We start from the raw sequence: 18,812 nt of genomic DNA, 5'->3' as shown, positions 1-18,812 counted from the left end.
CCCTGATGGTGGAAATGGGAATTTTCTTAAAGCCACTTCACTAATTTGTGAAGCTCAATTATCTTTTGCTGCACATCAGAAATATATATTTTTTGGTTTTTCTCATTGTGATGGATGATTAAGGGAATTTGGGCTTTGTTTTCCCTCCTATTTATATTTATGTGAAACAGGAAGTCATGGCTGGATAATTTCATGTTCATAATCACCCTGGAGTGCTCAAAATTGTGAATATGAATGGGAATATACTTCAGAGATATTTTACTATTTTTAGGGGTGCCAATAATTGTGTCCAACGTGTATTTGAGAAAAACATTTATTTCATAATGATATTCCCCCCCATTTTAAATTCTTATTATCCAATGAAAGGTTAGATTTTTGTGAGTTTTTAAAATAAAAGATCAAAAGGATTAACAATGCAGATTAATTTTCATAGCCGCCTTTGATCATATTTACCAAGGGTGCCGATATTTTTGGCCATGACTGTATATAAAAATACATTAGATGCTGTTCATATTAACAGATCGGCTTATTATAAATATGCTATTTATATTTGAATTGTATATTATAAACTCTCAAAAGCTTACACTGGGCGGTATACCTATCATTTTGGACTTTTTAAATTTATAAACAATTTTATACAACAATTACATACAACATTTTTGTGTTGTTTTCTTTATAATTTTGGATTCCTACTAGGGCTGGACAATAATTCAATATCAATAGGCTATATACCGAATATATAGGCTATATATTCAATATATATCACCAGTAATCAGGGTATCCCATACACTGATTTATTTGTGGTGATTGACTTCGTTGAAAAGACATGATCACTGGAAGTTGTAATGACATTTTTATTTAATCTAATATAAAGTAGTGTTCATGAATGCAGCTCTCTTTTGTGTACAGTTGATTCTGCCGCTCCAAAAGTGCCTCTCGCTGACAGAGAATGAATTTGCATTTTCAATAAACCCATCTCCAGCAACATGTTTTTGTTGTTGCTCACTCTTTTTTTTCAGTTTTCAGCAGCATATCGATATCGGAATTATATTGTATCGACTGAAATTAAGAAATATAGCCTGTCGTGATATAAAGTTTGGCCATATTGTCCAGCCCTAATTCCTACACAGAATTTGTAAGTTTCTTTAGTTATTCACGGATCCCCCATGGTTTAATCCATGGGATTAGATTAAGTAATTTTGGTGGATTATTAAAATTGGCAAAAATTAGCTTGTAAATGCTTAACACTCATTGTGACTTTAGCTTTAAGCAATAAAGTAAACATAAACCCCACATTGACCAACTGTTGTTTCTATTATAAAATTCATGCTGAGACTATTTATGTTGAATTAAGGATAAACACAGGTCCTCTTCTCCATTAATGTCCATTTATACTTTCAATTTCAGGGCAAGAACACCGAACAATTCATACTGACAGCCTGAACTACATAACCTCCTAAATAGCATTACCCCAAGCACTGACATTTAGAAGAAAACGCTGGGATGCACACACACGGCTTTCAAGTCCAATATTTCAGTGGTGATCTAATGCCAAGCCAGGCTGCAGTACAAGGTTTGTCTCAGAGGGAAGGAAACGCTCAGTCTTTCATCAAACAGTCTTACAGTCAAACACAATACTTATTTACAATACACAAATGTACAGTCCTTTTTTTCTTCAAATTTAACATAATTTAATAGTTAAGTGATTTAAAAATCTTTCATAATTCTTTTATCATTTATCATCATAACATTTATTTGCTTTCAAAATCCAAAAATTTTCTTTAGGTGTAAACTACATTTTAAATCTTAGATTGTCTATGTGGTCTCAGCCTTTTTTATAATAATTGCATATCGATATAAATAGTGTGAATATTGGTTTTGAAATGTATATGAGGATGAACAAATATAAATATGTAGTGATTCAATTTAGGGCTTTTGTGTCAATCTTTACCTCCAATTTATGAGATAAATGACTATGATACATGTGGAGCCCTCACATAAAGAAAGAATTGTACATTAATGCTTTTAAGAATTTGTAAAATAATGCATATTAATTCAAATCACACTGACCACAGCTTATTTTTTAACTATTTTCAAGGATTCTGCAATCTCAGTAACAAAGTCATGGTGAATACCTAACCTGAACACACCAAAAACACTACATACTGTAAAATATAAGTAAAAATATAAATATAAGTCAAATCTCTTTCGCTCACACATTCACTAGGTCTGTCTCACACACATAAACACATCGTACTCAGAATGCTAATTCATAATATCCATTTAAAAGCAGTCATTCATCAAAGTACACTGCCATCCAGCTAGCAAAGCACTCTAGCACACATGAATAAATGTACATAAAATTAACAGAAACAATATAGAAACACTCCTGATGAACACACACACACACACACACACACACACACACAGATAATGTGTTGTTTGTGGGATGCCATGCAGCAGAGCTGTTCAAATTGCCATTGCTATGGAAACAGATGTTAGAGAAACATGCAGCACCTTTTTGGGTTTGGTTCCTCGCTGCAGACTCAGACGGAGGAGGAAGAGATGACAGATTAAAGTTTGATCAATCAGTGTGTTTGTAATGAGCATGAATGTCTCTCACATACAAACACACCAAGACTCCCATGTAAACAGAGCTATAATCTTTTTGCATCTTAGTCTGACACAAACAGTTTGTGTTCATGCATGTTTGCATTAGTGAGTGTAGACTTAGGATTCCTTGTGAAAAATAAGTACACTTTAGCATATTTTTAAAAAAGAGTACTTATATACTAAAGTGCAAACTGAATGTAATATTTTCAGATGTTATTTACAATAAATGAAAATGTATTATATTTATAGTAAATGCAACTTAAAAGTGCTTTTTGATCCATTTAAGTAGGATTTAAGTACAGCTTTATGTGTAATTTCATAATTATTGTATAATTATTATTACAGTTGAATGTACTGACAAGCACTTATGGTAAACTAAAATATACTTTACAGTAATATTGTTTCTACTTGAAACTTGTTTGACATGTATTAAAATATATTTACAATTACACATTTGTAATGATGAAGTTGCAAATAATTTAAAATGTATAATCTTTAAAAGTAATATCAAATAACACACTACAGTTGTGCTTAGTGTTTTAGTATGTTAGTCGACACATCAAAATAAGGGTTTTTCTTTAAAGCATGACAAAAGATTATTGAAACAATTATTTAAAAAGTACTTTAAAGTAAATCTACAAAATGCACTTATTTTGTGTACTTAAGTGTGTTAATAAACAATACTGTATTATTTGCAAGTACAGTTTTTTTTAAATATACTTTTTAAGATTTGAAGTGCACTACAAGTGCACGCTCAATAAAAGTACGCACACTTCTTTTTCACAAGGCACAAGAGAGAAAGACTATATGTGTGTTCATGCAATATAGTATGTATTTTTTGTTTGGGAGGAATTACAAAGTGCAAAGACTTGCTTGTTAAATTCATGTGCGAGGTGAAATCAGAGGGGAATCAGAAACATGGTTCACTTTTATAGACACAGATACAGGATGAGCGATATGGCATAGCCAAAGAGTGTTACTATATCACTCTCTGCTGGAAAGGAGAGGTAATAGGTACTTTTAATGTAAAATTGCCTCAGATGATCCATTCTCAGACTGTCAAATGCATATTACACACAAATATGGGATAAACTCTAATCTGATTGGCTGGCACTACACTACTTTTCAAAGAGCCAACACAATGGGCTCAAGGAAGAAGGGTCCAGTGCATTAAAAACTTGTTCCTATGCCCTGCAAATTTCAGTGATAGCAATGTACCTTCAAGGAAGAAATAAGCCATATATATAAGCCATTCACTAGCAAGTAAACTGCATATTCACTAGAAGAACTGAGTATTATGGTTGGTCTAAATAATAGTACGTATTTATTCAGAAATTCTAATTACAAACATTTCTAATAAATTCTCTGCTGTTTTCAGTACAGCCAGCGACAGAACAGACTATTATTGTGTGTATCAACAATATCAGATAAATTTGTCCCTACGTGTAAAAAATCAAACTATGGCTGATGGCTTTTTAAAGATTGGTCAGACCGACCTTTCCAGTCTGAGTGGGTGGTTCTTGGCCAGAATAAGCTGCAAAAGTCATGCTAAGCGAGACTAAACACCTTTTCAAAAGGGCACCGGTGTTTGTATAGGAGGAAAGTTATGAGTATACACAGTCTCACAGAAACACAGTGCACAAGTACCAATGTAAGAGCGTATTCGTCATGTTGAAATCCCTTTCCTCACTCACCACTTTGTTTGACTTTGGACCTTCAATTATCTCTGAGAAAATAAAAGATAAAATGAGATCATTACAATTTCATGTGAAAAATATGGGTGCAAGCAGATATGTGACCCTGGACCACAAAACCAGTCTTAAGTGTACATTTTTAGAAATTGATATTTATACATCATCTGAAAGCTGAACAAATAAGCTTTCAATTGATGTATGGATTGTTATGATCGGACAATATTTGGCTGAGATAAAACTATTTGAAAAACTGGAATCTGAGGGTGCAAAAAAAATCTAAATATTGAGAAAATCCCCTTTAAAGTTGTCCAAATGAAGTTCTTAGCAATGCATATTACTAATCAAAAATGAAGTTTTGATATATTTACAGTAAGACATTTACAAAATATCTTCATGGAGCATGATCTTTACTTAATATCCTAATGATTTTTGGCATAAAAGAAAAATTTATAATTTTGACCCATACAATGTATTTTTGGCTATTGCTACAAATATACTCCAGCGACTTAAAACTAGTTTTGTGGTCCAGGGTCACATATGTGCCTGGAACTGTTTGCCTACCCCGCCTCAGCATTTTGGAGGTGGCAGCTTCAGGTGTGTCAGGAGATGTCGTGTCGGCCCCATCTTCCACTAACTGGATCTGCAAGAGGGTCACAGCATTTTCTAAGTAGTCAACAAAAGAACATTGACAGGTTTTCATTGACATGGGAGTACCTGTGATTGGCGTACAAATATCCCATGGTTCTCCTGACAGGTGAAATATCGTTTAGCCTGCACAGTCCCATCATTCTTGCCTTTAGGTTCCTCTAGAATGACTCCCACCCATTTTCCAGAAGCAAAGAGGGTGTTTCCAATATATGCCACGGTGCCTCGATGACCTTTACCGATGACCTCAACCAAAGAGCCCACCTTAACAGGCCGCCCACCTCCATCTGAACTCATCCTGCTGCTGCCACTGCTGGTGGTCTGGGGACAAAAAGAGCTTTTGATTTTATCAAGAAAATGGTAGATTGGTGAAATGTTCTTGGCTCAATGTATAGTGGCCGTAAAATGTATTTGGAAACATTAGTCACACATTCAGTAGAAGTGCATCAATGTCATTGCATTACATACAAAATATTAAATCTTGCGGCTTTAATTAGAGAAAGCCAGTACATCCGGTGTAGACATGGTGTAATAAAAGCAGTTCACTTGTTTAATTTCAGAATGAACGAATTGGTTGAAGGAATGATTCAAAGCCAAAAGAGTGAATCAACTTGCTTTAAGAGTCACTGAAAAATCCCTACAACTAATACACAGACCGACAGTCACAAACACAACGCACAAACACAGGCAAGTGGAGTGATACAAATCGTCAATTGACCCATTTTGTGATTTTTTTAAGAAACTCAAATAATAAATGCCATTTTGTGGCTCCTTAATGTGTTGTGACAGATCGCTGTACCACCTCAAGCCTGAAAACACACAGCACAATTTTCGGCTGTCCCGAAAGATTGGCATCGTGAAACAATCATGGCTATTTCTGTGATCGTGGCTCCTAATTGATGATCCAATATCGTACAGTGAGAGAGGTTCACAGTCTTACGACCAAAGACAGCCTACGATAATTTTCTGAGAGTGTCACTGTCAGAAATTCAGCATGATCATCGCACACAGTGTGTTTGCTGCTACGACCAACGTTTACTGACCAGCAACATGGTGCTAAAACTTAAAACTGCTTTCTTACTACTCAAGCTCTTATCTCTTCCTCTTTCGCCGCTTCCACTTTTTTCAACACACATAAAAACTACAACTGCTAAAGTGTGATTCATCATGCTCTTTTTGTTTACCACTAGCGCATTGCTGATTATGTTTTATTCTTCTATAGTAACACGTCATAGCCTTCGAGTCAATAGGTCATCATCGTACAGTCTACATGCATGTCTTACCCAAGTTTATTAGATCCATGTCACACAGTGTGGTTTGCAGTGATCTTATAGGATTGTTCAAATCCTGTGTCTTGGGCTTCAGTTCAAGCGGCACGCAAACCGATCATCCTTTACTATACTAGTTATAGCATGAAATAAACATGAATGAACATCAGAAAGTATCTTGTTTCAAACATGGAAAGACGTCAATTCACACCATTTTTTCAAGCTCAAGTGCACCGACGTTTACCTACTCTCCTGTCTGGTTTGTTTGTCGGACAAAAATGACAGACTCGGCATTATGAATAATCAAATCGCCTGTCAATAACACTCCCTGCGAAAAGTCAACTGTCCCAGTGATGTTGCACTGTATGTCTGTATCTCAGCACTTTTGAAATTCTGTTCAGTCAGTCAGATTTGGATCAACTGTATAATTTTTCAAATGCAATGAATGACATTAAAACATTTTGTGGAATAAAGTTAAAACACTGTGACTAGACAATCTGGGGGAGTTAAAAGCCATTTGCAGGCTCCTCATTAGTTCTCTGAACAAAGTCTATCATGCCCTCCAGATTATATGTCTAAGAGGACAATTGAGGGTTATTTAGGAGCACTCAGACCAGAGCTCAGGGCTGAAAAAGTTTGTGATGCAGCCTTATTCTTTACTGAATAAAGTATTCAGTACTGTATTCTAAAGTACTGTATTCTTTACTGCAGAAGTCATCACTGTTACCTGCAGTCACAGTGTGCAAGAACTCAAACACACAGACTCGCACACACCAGCTCATCCTGAGAGACCTGCTCCATTTCACTTCCATTCAGTCATTTAAATTGTCTCTAATCACTCAGAGGCTGGGGTCCAAAGTGAGATTTATTTCTGAAACTACTGTATACTATAAATAAGCACTGGTCACATGAAGATAACAAGATAAGGCACAATTTTTTCAGTGTTATTTATTATTCTTGCTGACTCTAATGTAAACTCTATAAATGATCTGAAGAGTTGGGAACATTATTAGGTTACAATGGAACAATAGAAAGAGAACACAAGTGATAGATGTGACCTCTCCTGCAACTCGAAAACAGAGAACTGTTTCTCAGCTTACTGAAATGTGACATGTTCATTCATTACACAGATTTAATAAAGTTACTGGCTAATTTTAAAATCAGCTGAAGGATACGTCATGTTCACATGCAGGACTTGTGACTCAGCAGAATTAAGTCACTAACTGTGCCAGTAAGGGAGGAAAACTGTGGGTTTAGGAATGTCATGGCTCATATGGATCTTGTGGAGCTTTGTTCAAAAGTAAAACCAAAGAATCTGAATGATTTCAAGTTACCTACGAACTTGAAGCTTAAACAGCAGAGCTTTGCCATGTTTGAGTCATGTGCTAGACATAAAGTGTCTATGTTTGAGGAGATTTGCTTACTAAGCCTGATACTCTTGAATGAATTAAATGTTGTCCATCAAATCTTTGCCCGCATGCTTTCATTATAATGTAAATATTAAATAAAGGCATATATTTGAGAACCTCTTCTGTTATAAGAATCCAGAAAAAATGACATGGAATAAGTACACATGAATAAATAAACACACACATTTGTTTATCTATCATGGTGGGGACTTCAACTTCTTGACTTCTATTGTTTTTATACTGAACTATTATACTGAATCTTCTAAGCCTCATACAATACCTCACCTTTTTGTCTTTTTATATTATCATTAAGACAAATCTGTTATGATTATTATGTTTTCCTCACAGGGAACTGCTGGCTGCTCCCCATGTTATAAATGTATTCTGGTTTTATTATCCTTGTGGGGATGCATCACTATTCACTAACAGTCCATTTAAACTGGATTTTTATGTTCATAGTAGTGCTGCCTAATGTTTCATGCAGGAAAAGGACATAATATGTATGTCTATAGATCTATCCAGAAAGTTATTACTACATTTAAAAGGGTTTGAAATAAGACTGTTGAGCTAAAGGCTTTGATTCAGTTTGTAATATTAGGTTTTGGGCTGTAGTCCCAAAGTTAAAAGGCATTGTCCACCAAAATGAAAATTTTGTCATCATTTACTCACTGTCATGTTGCTCCTAATCTGTATGACTTTTGAATGCAGAACACAAAACTAAATATTTTAAAGAATGTTGGTAACCAAACAGTATTGGTTCCCATTGACTTCCATTTCTGTCCAAAAAAGTCATACAGGTTTGGGAAGATTTTTGAGTGGACTATCCCTTTAACAGAATCAAATTTAATATGATTTTACAAAACACTTTTAGTCCAAGATAACATGACATATAGTGCAGACAATCAAATAAAGGCAAAAAAGTAAAACTAGTCGAATAATCAACATCTAAATTCATCTGTGTCATGATTTTTTAAATGTGTTACTCAGCAACTGTCAAAAATCACATTACTGGCCTGCAGTAAAAACTGCCTCAAACACACAATGCAATTGATTGTAGCAGTTTGTACACAAGCAAATGCATTTTAGCCAAAAGCTGAGCTTTACAAATTCCAGAATACTGACTGAGCCCACGCACGCTCTCGCCTGACACCTGCACCGCATCATACACAACTGCACACTAATTCTACTTTAATACAAGTAAAAACATGCATGTATTCACATGTACGGTGGCAGACGGAAACAGAAAGTGTGTCTGCCGTATGTCACTCACCCTGCTGTAAGTGTATCGTTTCATTTGAGACATGCTGCTCCTGCGTCGCCGTTGACAACGGTTCCTTGCCTTGCTTCAGCAACCAGCAAAGGCTTTTCAACCCCCCAACCCACTGTCTCTCTATCTCTCTGTCTGTCTTTCTCTATCTCCACCTAACTCTCATCACTCAAGCCTTTGTCCATACGATGAGTATCAGAGATGTGCGTTTTGGTCCAGCTCCAGCAGAGGCACAGACTGAACCCCAGAGGGGAAACAGGGAGAGACACCAGAGGAGATCCTACTGGATGTCTGGGCTCAGATGAACCAGCTAACATGTGAATTGTCAGAAGGATCCCAGCATTAGATTGTTTGGAGTGAGATGTGTGTAAGTCTGTCTGACTGATCTGTGTTGGTAGGTGAGTGTGTGAGAGCAGTGCAACTGCGCTAATGTCTGCGCTGCCTTCTGCAGGAGAGCAAAAGAGGCTAAACTGGGTCCTAAAGCCCTCCAACACTGAATAATCAGCAAAAAGATAATGTACAGGTTAATGTACTGATACTAAACAAATAAGTTATTTCTCCCTGTCTTCTCACATGCACATACTGTACAGGCCTAGAGGATGATCAAATTATAATTTACAGTGTAGCTCAGTATTTTTATTAACTAAAGCTGAAATAGAAATTAATTAAAGCTAAATAAGAAAATCGGGAAAAAATGACAAAAGCACATTTAAAGAATACTAAAACTAAAATTTAATAAAAACTGAAACTAAATAACAGCTTATTTAAAATATTAATAAATACTAAAATAGTATATACATAATAATAAATAAATGCAGCTATAACTATAACTAAAATAGTAGTCAAACGCTAATTAAAAAGACCATCAGCCCATAGTTACAAAATTTATAAATGTATTTATTTGCATATATTGATTGCCACTTTATATTCTATGACCATTTCATAAATTGCATTTTTGTTTATTAAACCACTGAAACAGGTGACTGTTTAATTATTTTTTAAACATATTTTGATTACATATATTAATTCTATTAAATTGTTGCTATATACATTAGCTCTGAAATACTTGAATGCAAAACTCTGATGACAAATGACAACATTATGCTGTAAAATATTCTTGCATAATGACAAACAGACAGATATTTTTACATTATAGAATAATTGAAACTCAAATAAATATTTATGTCTCTTTGTTTATTTATGTGGTAAATAACAATGTAAAACTCGGGATAACATACTTTATTGTTGCGAAATAAACAGGGTGATACAAGAGAGTCCTGGTTACACTGTTGGAATTTGTGATAATAACCAGCTGACGGTTCATTATCCTTTACATATTAATCACTGGATTACTAAAGGCCATGCACGGCAATGATCACTGGCTATAACAGCTCTTTTTACCGTGGTACCCTGGGGCAGGATGTTGTTGAAAAACTACATTCACGCACAAATGTTCACATGCTTAGCATATAAGATGATGTTTAAGGCAGCAGGCCTCTTTAAGACCGGCTCTCTATTCAGCCTCTCTGTTTCTCTCCAGGCCTATTTGAATGTGACGCAGCTTCCAATATAAAGCTGAACACAGAGAGTGAGTTCAGTGAGGAGACGTACACACAGCCTCGACAGACTGACAAACAAACACACATACACGCTGACAGGATTAACACTCTTTATAAACAACAACTGCACTGAATCCCCGGGGGCTTTTGTTTCTATAAGCAAATGCTGATGTTTGCAACACATTCACTGTTCACTGTTATACAGTTAGAAAGGACAGGTGCACAACTGAAAACATTGTGCTCACAAAAACCAGTATGCAACTGTGGGTCAATCTGAGCAGACATTCAGACAATGCACAAATAAATCACACAATGACAGCTGCTCTCCTCTGACCACTCAATAAAACAGTGGCTCTCAGCTGTATCAGTGTTACACAGCTTTACAGTCTATCAGGCAAGGAATCAACACAGCATGTTGGGGGTTTGGGTGGGGAATGATGTTTAAATGCTTGGAAATGCAGAAAATACAATACAGGGAAGGAGAGGATTTACAAAACAACAATATGTGACCCTGGACTACAAAACCAGTCTTAAATTGCACGGGTATATTTGTAGCAATAACCAAAAATACATTGTATGGGTCAAAATGATAGATTATTCTTTTATACCATAAATCATTATTCACTAGGATATTAAGTAAAAATCATGTTCCATGAAGATATTTTGTAAATTTCCTACCGTAAATATATCAAAACTTCATTTTTGATTGGTAATATGCATTGCTAAAGACTTCATTTGGACAACTTTAAAGGGGATTTTCTCAATATTTAGATTTTTTTGCACCCTCAGATTCCAGGTTTTTAAATAGTTGTATCTCGACCTATCCTATTGTCCTATCCATACATCAATGGAAAGCTTGTTTATTCAGCTTTCAGATGATGTATAAATCTCAGTTTTGAAAAATTGACACTTAAGAATGGTTTTGTGGTCCAGGGTCACATATAAGGAGGAGAACATGCTTCAGTGGGGGGGGGGGGGGGGGAAATCAGCTGACACAAGGGAGTGTCCTCTCATAAACAGTGTTTTAGTTTAAATATCAGTCAGACTTTCCATAATATGTTTGATAAAAATGTGTCTTCTAGTACATAAATGTTTTAATGTTAATGTTTTAACATGGCTGTACATGGTATTTTTATAATTTGTGTGGTAGTTTACTATATTTTCAACAAAACTGTCCCCAGAATTAACTTAATCGGATAAAACCTGATGTCCTCAAAAAAGAAAACATAACTATGTACTATAAATATAATATTATACATAACTATAATATAACTGTAATAAAACTTGCTGTTTTATTGCACGACAGTTGTAATCCATGCATATACTAATATATATATTTATAGCCTATATATATATATATATATACAGTATACATATACATATTGCGGCGGGAGGAGCCAACGACAGACACAGTGGGCGTGGCGTCAAGCCTCGGAGAGGTTTTTATTAAACAATAAGGGATAAAATAAAGTGTCCAAAGGAGAAAAAGTGTCCAAATAAACGGGGAATCTGGTGTCCTCGTTGTGCAGGAAGGTAGTGTTCAGAAGGGAAGGGAAGGGTCCAGGGAAGGGGCGGAGTCCGGTGGCCGCACGCGCTCCCCTCTCGGGGACGGGAGCGAGTGGCGGTTGCGTCTCGTGCGCGACTACTTCCATCTCCTTGGTTCCCGGCGCTTCTGGGGGATTCGACGGCCCGGCATCCTGGCCCGTCAGCCGTCTCACGGGTGCGGCAGTCCTCCTCGACGCACCCTTCCTGGACCCACGAGGACACCAGCGTGCATGCACGGGGAAGAGACCGGTCTCCCGAGGAGAGGCGCGCTCGGCGTTTAAACGGCGGCGGTGATGAGGCTCTATTCACGTCAGGTGCGCCTCATCACACGCCGCCAGCCCTGCGTGTTCAGCGCCCCTCCTCTCTCACACACCCACTCCCGTCGGGAGCCTGGTGAAGGGCGGCGAATACGGGACGGGGTGGTGATGATGGACAGGGGGGAGGCAGCCGACTCCTCACAATATATATATATATATATATATTAGTATATGCATGGATTACAACTGTTGTGCAATAAAACAGCAAGTTTTATTATAGTTATATTATGATATAACTTATAATAAATTATTATTTAAATTTATTATAAAACTAATATGTGTATAAATATGTGTGTGTGTGCAACGTCTGTATAAATGTCACATATAAGCAATATACAGTAATATATATATATATATATATATATATATATATATATATATATATATAATGGTGTCAGTCATTAGGCTATTTGAAGAAATTAAATAAAATAGTCTGTTAAATGACTACTCTGAGCATTAATGAATTAATGACTTAAACTATACTATATTAACTATATAAACTAAATTAATGGATTAAACTTGTATACAAGAGGAATGAAAGCAGTGTGATTGTGCATATTTGCTTATTTCCTGTGCAGTGATCAACTGATGATGCACCTGCCAGCCTCCTCCCCCGACATTAATCAACAAATAAATAAATATTGCAGAATGACAGTCTTTACTGTAATTTAGGTAAATGCTGTAGTAGTGAAAAGTAAAAAACAATTAATTAAAGAGGAGCGCATCGCCAGCAGCCCATCAATCCTCCCATCGATCAGCCACCGCCTATTTATACTACAGCAGCTACACCCCTCAACTGAGAATTAGTAAATACATCGAGGATGTGAGGCTATTGAAAGGTTCTTTCATGCTCTTTATTTCTAACCAAGCATTTGAACTCGCTGGAAACAACGGGAGGGGGGTTTACCTGGACAAGGGTGGTCTACAAAACAGTGTCTGAAACGCTTTCAAACTATAAAAACCTCAGTGGAAGTTTGCTTGACCAAACTGATAACATATAATACACATATCTAAATAGAATAGATGAAAATGAAAATTTAATCACCTACATTAAATAATATTGATTTCAAATTGATAAAAGCATCCCAATAATCCACAAGACTGCACTCCATCAATTATAGATAAAAATAAAAAATTGCGAGTTTGCATATGAAAGCAATATTATTCATAGTTGTGTGATTATTGTGATGTTTTCAGATATTTTCAGCTAATTTTCACTTTTGGGTGAACTATTAATATTTGTAGTTAGTTTAATATATATTATTTTGGGACAAAATAATGGTTTGTAGTGTTGATTAACTTCAATTTCAATGAATTAAAGAGATAGTTCACCTTCAGTTGGTGACCTTTGACTTTGCATAGTGGGTTTTTTTCATACTATGGAGGTCAATGCAACTTAAGCAGCAACTTAAGGTAAACTATCCCTTTAAAGACAAAAACATTTTTCTTATAAATTGAGTAACAGGGTTAAATTAGTTAGATAATTAATCATACATATATAATCTTATAAAATAAACATGCAATTTGTGCCTCTAATGCTTAAATTAGATTTTTTTTTAAATGAAAACAATGTGATATCAAAATACACTATATTATAAATCTTTGTGAAAGAATTAAATGAAAAAGAATGAAGAATGAAATAATTAAATACATTTTGGCAAAGGTTTTTTCCTCCATAGGGATCTTGACAGAAATTAACACACTTTTTACTATCTTTTTTTTTTTTTAGCATGACATGACACCACCGTTTCTGTGTGCATATTTAAACACCATGAAATTGATCAGCCTGGCAGGAAGTGATGGCCACACAAACTCCCCCTCCTTTTCAAACCCGATGCTGTCATACAGCTTATGAGCATCAATTTGGACCATAGAGGTGAAAAGCACCACTCGCTTCACATTATGTCTGGCAACAAATTCCAAAGCAGTTTTACAAAGAGCTTTCGCAAGGCCATGACTCCGAAACTCCTTTTCCACAGAGATCCTTTTAGTTCCCAAGCACCTGGCTCCTCCACACAGTGCAAAATGCCCACTGTCCCGACAATAGACCCTTTCAGTTCTGCAACCCAAAAGCAGCTCCTGCTTCCAGGCTGCATGTAGGAGTTCCTGATGTCCAGCAGATCCTCTCTGAGCCCAAACTGAATACCCTGCTCAAAAATATACTGCACTGCCATTCGAATAGCCAGCATAGCCCCTCCGACACACAACATGCAGGTCAGGATCGAGCCGGAGAGCATATAAGTGAGAAGACAGAATCCACACAGCATAGCTTGAATCCATGGTTGCTTCAAGGTCAGAAGATACACAGTTCCAACATGCTCTCTGAACCCAGTGGAGTATATTGTCCTCACAGCAGAATAATCTGCATCCTGATACTCATGGATCTGATACCACAACATCAAGGCTTTAGGGCTGAGATTCAAGTGGGATTGTGAGAAAAGCAGAAGACAAGATATATTACAATAAAGAAAGTACCTTCTTAGACTGAGAACAATTTAGAAAGCTAAATGCATAACAAAATGCATTATGATTTGTACATCATCTGAAAGCTGAATAAATAAGTATTGATGTATGGTTTGTTAGGATCGCACAATATTTGGCCGAGATACAACTATTTGAAAATCTGGAATCTGAGGGTGCAAAAAAATCTAAATATTGAGAAAATCGCCTTTAAAGTTGTCCAAATGAAGTTCTTAGCCATGCATATTACTAAACAAAAATGAAGTTTTTATATATTTATGGTAAGAAATTTACAAAATATCTTCATGGAACATGATCTTTACTTAATATCCTAATGATTTTTGGCATAAAAGAAAAATAGATCATTTTGACCCATACAATGTATTTTTGGCTATTGCTACAAATATACCCCAGCGACTTAAGACTGGTTTTGTGGTCCAGGGTCACATATATTGTTTTTTTTTTTAAGCTTACCGTTACACAGGCTTCTCCTGCTTGAACTGTTATTCACAGCCCAGACATATCAGAGACATAAAAGTCACCACACTTACTGTTAGAGGTGCAAACATATGTGCAAAATGTTGTCCAGAAATGCAATTATTAGTTATTACATAAGATAATTAAAAATTTGAGTTACATCATTAGATGCATTTTCATTTCAGAGGACCAAGTGTGAAACTTCCCTTAGGAAATCACATGATCTTCAGACCACTGATGTTGCTTACTGACCTAATCAAACCTGAATCCAAATCAAGTCAGGATGATAAATCTAACTCAGAAAAGCTGTTCTATACAGAGGCCGAGAGAGCTCAACACACTTCAACTTCAGAAAACACATGCAAACAGAGAAAGCACCAGCAAATCAAGAAAACATATTCATCAATTTGACAGCAGGTGGTGCAAATGCTCACAACACAAACAAATAAATAAACACACTGCAAATGCTCACAATACAACCAAATAAAGAATTTTATTTGCAGTGCGTTTCTTTATTTGGTTATGTTGTGAGCATTTGCACCACCTGCTGTCAAATTGATGAATATGTTTTCTTAATTTGCAAGTGTTTTTTTCTATTTGCAGCACGTTGAGCTCTCTCAGCCACCGTAGTTCTATGCATTAATAATATTTATAATCAAAACATGAAAACGGTTCATTCATAAAAGGTTTTATTGATTTAGGTTATTACAAGAAGTTATATTTGATTTTATCAGAACAAAAAACTTTATCCAGATGCTTTGAGTTATTTAAACATTCAGTCACAGAACAGCCACATTTTTAATTCTTTCATAAATTAAAAACACAGAATAGAAAAAAGTCAACTACATAGTAATATTAGAGATGATGATTCTGTTCTTTCATTAATAAGCTTAAACTATTAATACCGATTAATAATTTTCACATTCTCGCGGCAAATTGTAATCAACATCAACGCCACAGAAGTGGAAATGTAACATATCATTCACATTGCAAGCATTTGACAATTTCAAAGCATTTACATCTCATCGACCAAAAACAAATACTTGACCTACAGGAAACTACTGTTTTTCAGATTTACTTGGTCATAGAAGTAGACAGGCTATGAATAAATAGAAATGATCTTAACCAACATAATCTCAAGGACTACAGACTCCAAGCACAGCACACGTCCCTTAAATGCTTCTGCTTCAGTGGTGAGATGAATATTCAGACAGGACAAGATCTGGACACCTTTTATTCAAGGTTTGTAAATGGATAATTTACCCAAAAATGAATATGCTGTCTTACCATCACGTATTTCCAAATCCATACAACATCGGTTGATCTCCAAAACCAAATAAAGATTTCATTCATTTCAAGATTTTCATTAAAAATTTCTAATGAAACCAGAGAGGGTTCTCTCTCAATTGAAAATCCAGGTAACCAAAACTTCCAAAAAGGTCATAAAAGCATCGGAAAATTAATCCACATTCATCAAATATTTTCATCTTTTGATCAATTTATGTGATGATTTTTTTTTCACATGTTGTATAAACACATGCATCAAGCACATTGCATATGGTAAACATGAAAGCTTGTGCATCTGTCACATCACTGGTACTCGCATATCACACATTTGAGAACATCCAACTTAACCATATGTGATGTGCATATGTGTGTCGATCATTGTTTAGATGAAAATAAAAGACTAAATTAAATTTGTTCAACTTTATGACCTTTTGGATTTTCTAGGTTTTGGATACCTGGACTGTCAATGGAGGGACAGAAACCTCTCAGGTTTCATTAAAAATATCTTCATTGTGTGTTGAAGATAAACAAAAGTGAAACAGGTTTGGATGAAAATGGTGAGTAAATGAAGACTGAATTTTCATTTATGGGTGAACGATCCCAAATCAGATTTATTTTTAAAATAATAGATGTTTTCTATTATGAACAATCCCTTATAAAAGAAAAGTTCCCTTTTTTTTCCACAGTTGATGATTTAAAGAAGATAGATAGATAGTGGTGTGCTTCATTAGTGATCTGAACCAGTGTGTAAAAAAAAAGGCCTTGGCGGTCTTGCTGAAGTGGGAGATCTCAATCTCAGTTGTGATGTTGTTTAAGGATGAGCTGGTACTCCATCAATGTGAAATTAGTCAGCTTGGCAATCGCATCTGGAGCACTAAATTCGCTGACCTTCAGGTAGCCCATGTGCTCATAGAGCTTCTGTGCATCTGTCTGGACCACCGATGTGTGAAGCAGTACTCCTCGAAAACCACGCTCACGAGCGAAGTCAGCCACTGTACGGCAGAGCGCTTTTGCAATGCCTTGTCCACGGTGAGTCTTTTTAACCGACATCCGCTTCAGTTCCAGGAAGTTCTGGTCTTTCTCGGCAGGCAAACACGCTACTGTACCCACAACACGACCCTGGCTCTCAGCCACCCAGAAGCAGGCGTTAGGTGGATCCAGGTAGGTCTGCTGAATGTGGTTGAGATCTTGCTCAAGGCAGGTCTGGATGTACTTGTTGAACATATAACTCACACTCTGCCTGCCTGCGGCCAAAAGCAGCGTGACTGCTAGTACAGGTAATAGGATGGACATTGAGCTGGTCAGCAAAGCGCAAAACACACATCCCAGAAACATCTGCGCTAGGGGCTGTTTGAGAACGTGCATGCAGGACGATGGGATGTGCTCGCTCATCCCAAGAGTAAAAACCTCCTTTACTTCTTCATGATCTTCCTCCCGGTAGCGACGAATCTGCACCTCAGCCATGACCTTCAAATCAAGCATGACATTAGAAATAATGACACTGTAATGTTTATCAAATCCTATTACACCTGTCTTATCTTTATCATGTCTTGTAAGTGAACAACATTTCAGACCTAAATAACTGATTAATTTAACTGATACACGTGCATTTGCATGAATAATAGATTTTGCATTTACTTTGCATAACAAAACATTAGATAAACAGTGCTATCTCACTTCGCCAGCCTTAGTGTTTGTGTTTGTATCAAAGACACAGAATTATAAAATGTCACAGAAACTCACAGCAAATTTCTAGATTACAAGCACGCCTCGATCTTGATAAAACGAGATTTCCAGGTTACTGACCTTTACTCGATGACTGCGGGCAGCCAGTGAGGAAATATATAGGCATTTGTGTGCTTACGGAAGTGTTTAGAGCTTTATTTACAATGGCACTTCCAAGGAATATTAACTGTAACAAATATGCATTTAAATCATGTAAATTGAAACAGGCTTTCCCTCCGCATTTTCGTTATTTTTTTAAACAAATAATATAGACTTACCTCACCTGTACTGTAGTAATCCTATTAAAATGAATGCTTTACTTTGTTCCGATGTTTCTTCTTCTCTTTTAAATCGACAGATTGAGTTGAAGCACTATCGCCTTCCACTGGAGAGGAGGAAAAGTACAATGCATTTGGCGGGCAAGGGCTAATATTATTGTGATTTTGGCCTATTACTTTATTCATAAATGCAGATTTTTTTTTCAATAACCCCCCCCTCACTTTCTTACTTTTTCAGAAAGATTTAGTGGTCTTCTTCAGATCTTTA

The 18,812-nt window shown here is 36.1% G+C and overlaps 1 protein-coding gene across 1 annotated transcript in view; it reads right to left on the bottom strand.

The window, feature by feature from the left end:
- LOC306882284 (dynactin subunit 1-like) overlaps positions 1 to 18,606 on the bottom strand; it is a 35,636-nt gene extending 17,030 nt beyond the window's left edge. The window contains exons 1-6 of the mRNA XM_079436818.1: positions 18,550 to 18,606; positions 17,874 to 18,008; positions 5,022 to 5,273; positions 4,869 to 4,947; positions 4,308 to 4,339; positions 2,518 to 2,538 (exon numbers count right to left, since the gene is read on the bottom strand). Coding sequence (XP_079292944.1) covers positions 2,518 to 2,538; positions 4,308 to 4,339; positions 4,869 to 4,947; positions 5,022 to 5,273; positions 17,874 to 18,005 — 516 coding nt within the window. The 5' untranslated portion in view covers positions 18,006 to 18,008; positions 18,550 to 18,606. The remainder of the gene's footprint in view (positions 1 to 2,517; positions 2,539 to 4,307; positions 4,340 to 4,868; positions 4,948 to 5,021; positions 5,274 to 17,873; positions 18,009 to 18,549) is intronic.
- Between the last annotated feature and the right edge of the window lie 206 nt (positions 18,607 to 18,812).

The sequence above is a fragment of the Barbus barbus genome (genome assembly GCF_936440315.1).
Source record: "Barbus barbus genome assembly, chromosome: 16".
In the NCBI taxonomy this organism is placed as follows: domain Eukaryota; kingdom Metazoa; phylum Chordata; class Actinopteri; order Cypriniformes; family Cyprinidae; genus Barbus; species Barbus barbus.
The sequence above is the reverse complement of the archived record's forward strand: the minus strand, read 5'-3'. Positions and strand labels throughout refer to the sequence as shown.